At 40.4% G+C, this 11,818-nt stretch overlaps 1 protein-coding gene across 1 annotated transcript; it reads left to right on the top strand.

Moving 5' to 3' along the window:
- Window positions 1-991: 991 nt before the first annotated feature.
- lsm6 (LSM6 homolog, U6 small nuclear RNA and mRNA degradation associated) lies at window positions 992-11,475 on the top strand. Its single transcript, XM_042097857.1, has 4 exons — window positions 992-1,148; window positions 1,821-1,921; window positions 2,114-2,227; window positions 11,168-11,475. The coding sequence occupies exons 2-4, from the start codon at window positions 1,828-1,830 to the stop codon at window positions 11,200-11,202; spliced, it is 243 nt and encodes an 80-aa protein (XP_041953791.1). The 5' UTR covers window positions 992-1,148; window positions 1,821-1,827; the 3' UTR covers window positions 11,203-11,475.
- Window positions 11,476-11,818: the final 343 nt, after the last annotated feature.

The following is an 11,818-nucleotide window of genomic DNA, read 5'->3' as shown; positions in this document are numbered from 1 at the left end:
AACTCGGCAGGCAAGTTCTGCGTCATCACTCAACTGTTCGCTGATTGGCGCGGTCGTACGTGAACCGCATACTGTGGGTTGGGCCAGACTACGTGCGAGGCTGAAATCAAATTTTGGCCGGAAGTACGTAGGATGGTAACACCAGGCTAGCTTACAATAGCCTACAACATGAAGTTTTATTGTGCTCACTCAACAAAATAGCCACCAATGGCCAATCAATGGCTAAAATAATTTGTGCCAATATCATATTGTTCATGAAATTGGACAAGCAGAATCACTGGCACAATTTTTGGATGCCAAACTTTGTGAAATTCCATCCTTTGCAGCCAAGGTAACTGGCACATTTCAATAACTGCTTGGACCCCGATGATGCTTATGGATGTGTGCAAACATGTTGCCATTAAATCAGTTTCGAAGCAGCTCGGACTCTATCCTTTATCATCTGTTCCACTTAATGTTGTCAAGCACCTAGGACACACTTATTCACAAGCATACATACACACACAGACATACACTTCCACACCGATACACACACATGTACACAGACTCGCACACACTGAAACACACACACACACACACACACACTATAGGCCCACAATTTATACAGACACACACTTTCTCTGTCTCTCTCTCTCTCTCAGACACAGGTAGGCCTACTCACAAACACACACACTTTACATTTTGTTGTAGGCCTACTTGTGACAATGACACTAAAGACCTATATTCCTATTCCTGAAGCAGCGCACAAGTTTGAAAAGTTGCACACACAATCACACACACGGTAGGCTACAGCTTGGTACATTTATAGGCTAATTCTGCATATTTTTGTTATTTGGACTATCAAAAAGAGAGAAAGAAAACATTTGTTTCACTTCAAACTTTAACCTCAATGAGGCCGAATTGCAATTCTTTGCTCACACTTGCTCACATAAATTGGCTGAAATCTGGCCCAAACATAGAAAGCACCATGTAAAGGATTTTTCTGCCAAAAGTCTAGTAACGGTGGAGTAGGCTTGCAATGTGTTTTGAACCATCGGGCTTTCTGTATGCAGTGTAGCCTGTCCAATAAAATCACGTGGGTTGTTGCTGGTTAGCACGATACCAACAACAGAAAGACAACGCTAGCAGCATTTGGAACATCGTTGCAGGTGACTTAACTGAAACATACTCGACATCAATAGCAGATTCAGTCATCTAGTGGTCATTTGCGTTTAATCATCACATTCTGTGTTCAGTGAATTTATAACGGTTTACAAACGTTTGTAAAAACCATTAGCAAACATAGATTTACTACGCTAACAACTAGCTTAGCTAGTAAGTTAGCTTAGTCTGTTAGTTTACCATGCTGTGATAACTGTAGCAACATTTCGCAAGTTAACATTAACTGTTTGCCAATCAATTGATGTTAGCTGTGTGGTTGTTGTGTGGTGATATCGAGCATCTTATACTTTCGATAAGTCGCTGTAACGTTAAACCGTGTGAAAGAACATAAGAGCTCGATGTAAAGGAACATGCTAGCGTTGCCTATCTTGGCTCCCTATGATGGCTATTGGCTAGTGCTAGTTTATATGTCGCGAGAAAGGTGTTCACAGTTGAGACTGGTCGTAAGTTACTGCTTTCGCCTACCGTTAAGTTACCCACCTTCTTTTGTAATGTATCTGCTTATGTTTATATTTGACCTAATTAATGCCAAAGTTCCTAGTGCCACAAACGTTAGCTTTTGCATCGTATTGTTCCTCAGCAGGACTGTGTATGACCAACTCAAAACACAGGTTTTGCTTTTATGAAAAATGTTAACCTAAGCTCTTTTTTTATGACAGAATAAACATGAGTCTACGAAAGCAAACCCCGAGTGATTTCTTGAAGCAAATCATTGGGAGACCAGTGGTGGTAAAACTGAATTCAGGAGTGGATTACAGAGGTAGGCTAACATCCTCCTAATGTCAACATTTTGTTTTTGTTTTGTTTTGTTCACTCACTTGCTCTGGCACGTCAGTGAGGTCTGGGTTATTTGGGGGAAATAATTCCAGTCCTGCTGGTCCTTATAGATTTAGATGAAGATCGTCCTAGTAAGTGTGTGGTGTCATCTCTTCTATGTTTATTTTCCTCCCAGGTGTTCTTGCATGTCTGGATGGCTACATGAACATTGCTGTGGAACAAACAGAAGAATATGTAAATGGACAGTTAAAGAACAAGTATGGAGATGCATTTTTGAGGGGAAACAATGGTAAGTGTCTTATCAGCTTATCCTGCATTATGTAACATAATTACATTCAGTAGTTAGTATATACACATTTCTGTGCATGGCCCTGAAGGCTTCTCAAGTTGGACATTGAGAACCATTTAAATATTTAAATAAATTAAAATAAGTTTTTAGCACTGATGTTTCCAAGAGGATTTAGAAATCCTGTTTATCAAGGGCAGAACACCTCTTTAGTCTTAACATCTTTTTTCGGGGGGGCAGTAACTTGAGTTCCTGAAGGCGACAGCAAGGGTTCATTTTAATTTGTCTATCATCTTTCAGTCCTCGCCTTGCATATCCTAGCCCTTCCCTTCAAAAAACAATGTAGGAAGAAAGCAAGGAATGAGATACAAGGAGGATGGGGATATCAAAAACAGACATGAAAAATGAGATGTTTGTTCACTCGTGGATCAGTTACTGTTGGTTGCTGATGCCCTGGCATCACCTCTTGCTAGACACAAGGTCACTATGGGTAGAATCTGAGTCATTTTGAACTACATGGCACTGGAAAAATGCTGTAGCAACCAGCTTCTAACTAATGTTATCTCCCTTGTGAGATGTGCTTGATAAGCCAGGTAGCAAACAGTGCTATTTCTTGTTGACAAACACGATCACCAGGGAGTAGGCTATCTTAATCTAGTTAGATATTTTAATGTAATAAATCCCAAATTTAGCTAACTTACTGAATCATAGGCTAGATGTGTATGGCATCTTCAGATGTCTTGCATTTGTGGTGTTCTGCCTAGCCTGTGTTTACGTGGCTTTCCCAAATAAATCCAAGTTTGGGAGCTTCAATCAGTGTGCGGACCTTAATTATTTCTTCTCAGGGGGGGGTATTCAATCAACCTCGCTAGGTGGCGCTTAACAGAAATAGCCTGGCTTAAACTAGCGTAGACTTTCACTTGGGGCTAAAGCCGTTCCATTAACTCAAGTTAGCGGCAACTTGGCCTTGTTTATTCAAGCGAGGTTTAGTTCAGCTTCATCTCTGCTCGTGCGCGAGGTAGAACAGTAGAACAAAACAGTAGATTGACGAAAAGAGGATATATGTCGTAAAATTAAGACAGTACTAGACGATATCTGTTCGATTTGGCCAGCAACATCTACAGGATTTTCATCGAAAGTCATCAAATTTAACATTGAGAGAAAAAAATAGATTGCCTATAGCCTGGGAAAAACCCAGACGTACTTCCGGCAAATTCGAGATTCACTCTGAAAGTCCGTCTGGCCAAGAACCCATTCTAGCCCATTTCCAATTTTCCTAGATCTAGGCACCAATCAGAACCCTTGAGGCGGGCTTTACACGATGGCGATAGCGCACCCTGTTGAAGAAGCCGGGTTTTAAAAAATAAAAAAAATATCAACGATGGTTGCTGCCGCTTGTTTGAAGCTGCTATCACGTTGGTTTAAGACAGGGAGTTAGAAGTTTCTTAACTGCTTCCTTATGTTGGAATATGCAACATTGTACAACTGTGATATCTGCAACAGTGGTAGGCTACTGAAAACGGTTTGATATTCTTTTCATTTATAGGCCTACAGTAGCTGGACACGTAGCTGACAGAAAACACAGGCTACTTTTGAATTGGTGTGCTATGCAAGCATAACTCGAATGCTACACTTCAGTGTTTGCCTTGAAACAATTCCGGCATAATTGCTTTGAACGTTTCAGTCTCTCGTCCCCCATTCCTGCTTTATATGTCAAGTTTGGGAACGCCCTTTGAAAATGGGCTGTGAACGAACCTTCCCCAGACCCACTCTCAGTTACGACTGAGAAGGGTCTGGTTTCTACCGGGCTAGATTGCATACAGAAATTGGAGAATAATGAAAGCATACATTTAAAACAACAATGCTAATGGTTTGAAATGAATTGCGAGTTTGATTGGCTTCACTCTTGAACACACAGACTATACAGTCTATGCTTGAACAAAACGAGTGAATGAATAAATAGTATAAACTCAAAAACAACTTTGGCATATATTCAAAACTATCTATAGCCTACGTTCTTAGATTAAGAGTTCACTCCAAATTATTGTCTAGGTGTAGGTGGTCATAAAATAAAGTAGTATCAACATAATAGCCTATTGTCTCCCATAAGTGTTTGAAATATAATTATCTGAAATGCAGTGGCTTTCAATTTGTCATTTATGCCTAGTATTTAATCTGTGTAGCACACCGTTGATTTGACATTCATGAACAATCGTCGACACATGAAGCAGTTTTAATTATTATGACCGCCGCGCAGCGACTAAAATCTTAGTCAGATTTTTTTTTTTTTTTTTCGCATGTCCAAATTTCCGTCAAGGATTCCCGGGACACTGAAAGGCCGGGGTACACGAAACTTGGTGGGCATGTAACCCCACATGGATAGCATGGAACCATCGTTTTTCGTTTTGATCTGTGAGCCCCCCCCGCTCGACTGGACCCCCCGAAAGGAGGGTAGGGCAGACACAGTTTTCTGTGAATATCTCGAGAACCGTAGGGTTTAGGAGGACCACCTTTTTTTGTATGTTGATCTCAAGGGGCCATGTCAACCCATTCCATAACCACTCATTTCATGTATAGCGCCACCTAGTTAAACACAAAAAAGTAAAAATGAGGTGTTGTAATCGCAGATATCTGACCTAACATAGTCAAAACTGCACGAAATTGGAAGTGTAGGATCATTATGATGCCAAGTTTCGTGGAATTCGTTCATGGGGGGCCACACAATAAATTAATTTATGTTACTATACACCAACTGGCCTGTAGGTGGCCGGAGACAGTTTTCTGTGAATATCTCGAGAACCGTAGGGCCTAGGAGGTCCACCTTTTTTTTGTATGTTGGTCTTAAGGGGGCATGTCAACCCATCCCATTACCACTTATTTCATGTATAGCGCCACCTAGTTAAAAATTAAAAAGCAAAACATTAGGTGTTTTCATCACAATATCTCTGCCTGACATGGTCAAAACTGCACGAAATTGAAAGTGTAGGATCATTATGACACCTTCCGAATGCATGCCAAGTTTTGTGAACTTGGGCCTAGGATGACCAATTTTTTCTGTATGTTTGCCTCCAGGGGTCATGTTAACCCATTCCATGTGCATAAACAGATACACACGCACACACATACATTCACAGTAATCATACGTATGACACATACTCACACAGTAGACATATGTACGCATGCATGCACATGCACAAACACACATACGCAGACAAACACACAAGCACGCACACACACCCACACACATAAACGTGTGCACGCACACATGCACACAATTCAAGAATTTCTCAGAATTATGAACAGGCAAGATGGGGGTGGGGTTGTATAAAATTAATTTTACATGTGAAATCTATTAACTAATCATGTTTTGGTACTTGTTGTCTAGCAGATACCAGTGAGAATTGAGTGTGGATAATGCAATTTAGTGAGAGTAGGAATCATATAGGCCTTTCAGCGTGATATTTTTTCCACAAAAATAAATGCTGGACTGGGCGGCGGTCATATTTTGTACCGCTCTGCGGTACATCTAGTTAGCTGCCTCTACAGGCTACAGAATTATCCTTTGGCTTGCATCAGATATAGCCCATTGGCAAAGCATATTACTGTCACTGAACAGCCTACCAAATGTGCATGACCCTTTATCAACAGTATACATATGTCTTTCATTAAATAGCAGGGCTTAAATTTCACTGCGGGATTGCGGGTATTGCGCATAATTTGTTCAAGTCCCGCAACTCTAGCCATCATAATGCGAGAAATTCCCGCATACACTTTTACAGCCTGTCTGATGACGTTAATATAGCCTAATCATTAAGTGGCGTGAATGCGGTGCTATTGACCGGACTGATCAACTACCGAGTTGAATTGAACATAGCCTCATGCAGACGCACACACACGGAGAGAGAGAGAGAGAGAGAGAGAACCACTTTGCGCTTACGCAAATAGGCTACGCTACCATGGCAAACTTTTACATCTGGAAAGAGCTCCTTGGTAACTATCCTGCTAGCTCAGTCAGGTCACGTCAACACTTGATCCCAGAAAGATTGTCTTCGACATGTTAGTTTTTTCGACATTTATTGTATCTAATGACATAGAAAACATAATGATTTGCATACACATACCGCACTGTGCACAACTTTTATTCACTAGCGACTATAGCCTAAAACCGTCAGGTTGAAGGGGGGCTAATTACTCCATAGAATTAATCTCACGTATTTTCTTAAAGTGACAGGCACTCAATTACACCTACTCATCAGCAATGTGCACTCAATTGGACCTACACACCACATTAAAGATATGCCTAAGTGTTATAGGTTAAACGTCAATATGAGGCATTCAAATTACTAAATATGTTTAGCTACTAGTAATTACTAGTAAAATGCTATACTTTAAAAAAATGCATTATTAAATAAATACACTCTATATGAATTCAAAAATATATGATAGAAACATATCACATAAGCTATCATTTTCAGTGTGTGTTTGTGTGTGTGGAGAGAGTCAAGCAGAATCTAGGATGTCCACTGTTGTGAATGATCCCACTACAGTATATATTACTGATGACGTCAGGGTGGTGGGGGCCCCAAAATCAAACACTTTTTTAAAAAAAGTATCGAAGTATTGAAATCGCAATTCTTGACTTGGTATCAGAATCGACCCCCCCTCCCCCCCAAATTGTGTAAATCCCCCCTACATGAATAACCTAAGGGGGGAATTCCCCCCCATTTTGAAAAATGAATTTTAAGCCCTGAATAGTATAACTAAAAATGCCATTATCAAGGTGATGAGCTATGTAGCCTTAATACTTTGTATGGGAAGCGAACCTGTGAACACGCAACAATATAATTGCTTTGGCATGCCGTCTCGCTGCACGTTACACCACCAAATGACGCAGAGTAGCAAGATTCCTAGAACCACACGCATGTGAAAAAACATTTTAGGTCGCATAATCTTCATAAATTCTTTGGAGCTAGTGAATGTGTAAATCCATACTTGGTGACACTGTCGGAAAAAACATTTCTAGGCCTACTTCTATTTTTGAATTTGTAGGCTACAGGTGACGAAAGTACTACGAAAACACAGGTTGACGGAACCATCTCATTTTCCGACTGATCGTTTTTTTTGCAAAACAGCTTAATTTAGCTTGAAAGTTAAAGGAATTATCCGGAGTAAAATGCACTTTAGATCAATTTACGGATGATTGGGAGTACATGCGTTGAGTTGACATCAAAATCATGTCATTCGGATGTGTTTTGAGAGTTCGATTTTACCGTTTTTAGTCAAAACTCATTAGCCTGGAAGTGACCCATGTCATTTCGTCGCTACAAAACGCTATTTTTATACCTTTTCTACATATCCAAACAACATTACTTACGTGGTAGTGAGTAGAGGGTCCCTAAAGCCAAACCGAAGCATCCCGAGGTCTTTATGTGGTCGGATAGAGAGTCCAGAATGAATTTCATCAAGCCAGTACCTTTCCGGAGATGTTGCTGCTGCTGCCGCCATCTTTAGGGGAAAGTCCGTAGGAGTCGATTGCAGAGTGTGGAGTAACACGCTCTGGAAATTCACAATTTCGTCGCCATTTATTTTTTTATTTTTTAAACATAGTCCAGTATTCCTTCTTATGTGATGATCACTCCAGTCACATGCAAAAGCCGTCTTCCGTCAACAGGAGGCTACTTCACGCGAGACGTCACGTGACATTTCAAAAATCCAACCTGTTAGTAAGCTAGGGTTTGCTGCTGCATACAACTTTTTTTTTTTTTTTTTTTTAAACGGCGACGAAATTGTACATTTCCAGAGTGTGTTACTCCACACTCGGCAATCGACTCTTACGGACTTTAGCATTTTACTCCGGATAATTCCTTTAACCTGCTACGGAGCAGGTTAGTTCTGTGGCATAAATTCCCATAGTTACCAAGCTGGGATTCACGTTAACCTCATTAATGGAACGGAATTCTCACTAAAATTAGCGAGACTTATCGAAATAAGCGAGGTTTGGCCTTTAGCGATGTTGATGGAATACCCCCTGGGATAGGGGGCAGCAGGATATGTTATTATGGTGTAAGTTACCATGGCAATTTATTCTGTGGAGCTAGCCTGCTCCAGACCAGGCTACGTTCCAGGATCTATTTAATCTCATCCCTTATCTCAGTCAGCAGTCACCACAAACGGAAACCAATAGTTATTCCACTGCCCACTACACATTGTTATCACATATACCTAGACCCACTGTCATTATTTAAACGTTTGTGATCATTAATTAACTTTTACATACTCGCCATTCCTGACCTGTCATGCGACGTCACGGGAATGCCTAACCATTTCGCGCGTGGTGGTCGCGGCACTAGTTGCAATATTTTCCTAAACAGAGGTGTTGCTGTTGTGAAAAGGCTATCGCTACCTACTTCACACCGTAGAAGAAGCAATGAAGCCACTCTAGTTGCCATGGTGAATCAGTGAATCTGATCGTGGCGGGGTCTATTTGAGGGAGCCGTGAGCGCGCACTTATCCAGGATAGGTTTCACCTGGCTTGATGAATCCGTGTCTGCTCATCCTGACTTGCTCGTTGTGCAACCAATTAATCCTGTACGCTCTTGTTTTGGATTCGTTAAGTGCAGCTCAGTAACTTATCCTGGATGTCTTAATTCTGCTTTTGTGCAATAGGCCCCAGCACTCCTGTGAAATGCGCACACTCCTTGGTTGCCTGATTACGTGGCTTACCCCCACTACTCTTAATGCATTAAGGGGCAAATCCTCCCATGTGCATAAGGGTCTGTCCATGAAGAAATGCGCAACCAAGCACGTTCAGCATGCGTGCATTCGGCCCTTCACTTAAGTCAGTAATTTACGCGCCATGGAGCCAGTTACGCGCTTTGGGAGAGCTGCTCCGGGCGCTTCTTATGTATACAACTCTTGTGCACATTCTGCCAATGACTTAAGCACTTTTCCAGCTAAGTTCCAGCTGTACTAAGGTAAAGCGCCACTACAAGTTGATATTGCTCGATGTCGGCAGTAGACCTAAATACATGTAGGTTACCCAGAGTGTTACAAATTAATATTACAGTATCAAATTTGGTGCTTAATATGCTGATACGGCTTTGTTTTTTCCCCATTACAGTGTCACAAGGTGGCATATTTCCTGACGTTACCTTGTCCATGGGGCTACATTGTTAAATAGGGAAAACCGTTATCACCCTGTTTGGATATTGGAGCTTACCGACTGTACACCTTCAGTTTTAACTTGACGTGAAGTCCTTATCCCATAGCCTACTTTGTTCGAATCTGTCCATTATTTTTCAACTTGATCGAAGTCATCCATACACTTGCAAAGACCTACACTATAGTTGAACAGCAATTATCGTTTATATTCCCCGGTCTCTGATTCGTTTCTAATGGTGGCTGATTGTTATGCCAGTCTCTCTACTGTATTCGAAACTGCAGGTGTCCGTCTACAGCTTCATTAGCATAGATACATTGATATTATATATTGAGAAGCAGCTGCCATTGAAACTTTCTTTCTCAACCGTCCGTGAGATTTAAATGATGAACACACCTCAAGCACACCTTGATCTTTTTAGAAACAAACCTCAGAGCAAAAGTGAAATTTTGTTAAGTCAATTCTTTGTAGGCCTTTCGCTATTCTGTTCACCTTGCTTACGTTTTCAAAGTCAAAGACGGTTTGTGTTCTTTCTCATTGACCTTCTGAATGCCATTTATATCCAGAAAGTCCACGTTTTCATATCAAACTAAATTAAGTTAAATCAAACTAAATTAAGTTGGTGGTTCAGTCTGGTACTATTTGAAATAAATCACACCTCGTCTTTCATAAGGCCGCCTTGATTTTGAATTTGAGCACTATTGGTGTTACCAAAGTGGGTATGGGAGAATGCATGTATCTGAAAAGTGTGTTAAAAAAGGACTTCTGCACGAATGGGACAATTTGCCCCTATGTTTGCTCTGTAAATGCAGTTTGATATGAAAGAGACTAGGGTTAGGTTGGGGTTAGGTGCCTTGAAGTCAATGTGGGCTTAAAACACCATCGAGCGCAGATGCACAAATCTACATAAAACATATATATTAATTTACTTTGAAGTGACTAGGGCTAGTGTACAGCATGACTTTTTTTTTTTTTAATAAATTGCATTTAAAGGACTTACAAGACGTTTTATACAGACCGTATCTTCACGAAGTTTAGCGTTTGCAGCCATCTTGAATTTAGTCACGATAAGTCGAGCAACGAGTAAGAATGAACAGCTATGATAAGGGATCAGATTCCAAAAATAATTCAGTGGAAATGCATGGATTCCAGTTGAGCAGCATACTGTCTGTATAAATCGTCTTAAGTAAGTAAACTACCAGTGCTTTTTCAAAGTTCTCAATGTCTCGTTTTAAATGTCAGGGCCCTCGGAAGTCTACCAATGAAGTGTGGAGATACATTGAGCCTCGTAAATGGGTGTAAAACAGTGATTTATTTGCATGGCTAGCCCGATGCCGAAGCACCACTATTGAAAAAGCTGTTGGTAGCATCGGCTAACTAGCGCCAGATTTTGGAGTGCAGGGGACAAGCCGAGATGGGCTATGAGACATACGTTCACACTCGGTATCATGTTTCAATACACTTTAGGTCAATATCACACCGGAATTCTCCTTTTAATAACGCAACAGATTTTTTTTTTTTTTTATCCGTTTACTCGTTTAATCGATTAAATAATCGCTAGAATGCTCTATTCCAAAAAGAATCGATAGCTGCAGCCCTAATTTAATCGTTATTTCATCAATTATTTTGTAGACAAATCAGCCTTTGACTTTTACTATTTTAGTGTTTTGTCAAATTAACTTGCAGCATATGTAATTTTTTAGCATGAAAAGAGATGGTGTTTTTGATTGCATCAGTTTGGGGGAAAAAAGCTTTGCTAATTTTTTTTCTCTCTCTCTCTACAGTTTTGTATATCAGCACCCAGAAGAGAAAGCTGTGAAGTTTTTCATGTCATGGTATTTGTTTATGGTTGTATTTTTGAATCGCTGTTTAGTTTCTCAGTTTCAGTTTGTGCAACCACTTTTTTGTAAATTGAAGCACATTTGGGCATGTAGCTACAGCATGATGCAATAAATGATTGAATAAAACAAAGGTGTGGATGTTCCTGTTGGGTTGTCTCTTCCATGCCAAAATTAGAACTTGATGGGAGAACCTACTCCATGCACTTCAATTGGATAACATTAAAGAGAGACGTTAAAAGTGTCATGGCTAATGTTTGTCGGTGGTCACTTATTCTGACGCAGGACTGGAGCATTAATTTTTTTTTTTTTTGTGAATGTTTAGGCTGATTAGGGATTCTACAATAACTTGGTATTATAGTGAAGTATGAACATACTGTGAGGTCCTCTGGTTTCTCAGTGTAGGTACCAGGTGGTGGTTTATCAGTATTGACTTCATCGGAGTTAGACTGGATGCAGTCGTGTAAGTCAGTTAGGGCTTTGACCACATAATCAACAGATAAGTCATTGGGTTGAAAATGAAGTATTTTAGTTTTTTTTTAGTTAGATCACCTGATGTGTTTTTAATTTTAGGCACGTACAAAACACGAATGGCAG

This window comes from Alosa sapidissima, chromosome 1 (assembly GCF_018492685.1).
Source record: "Alosa sapidissima isolate fAloSap1 chromosome 1, fAloSap1.pri, whole genome shotgun sequence".
Lineage (NCBI taxonomy): Eukaryota > Metazoa > Chordata > Actinopteri > Clupeiformes > Clupeidae > Alosa > Alosa sapidissima.
This window is presented reverse-complemented; position numbering and strand designations above follow the sequence as displayed.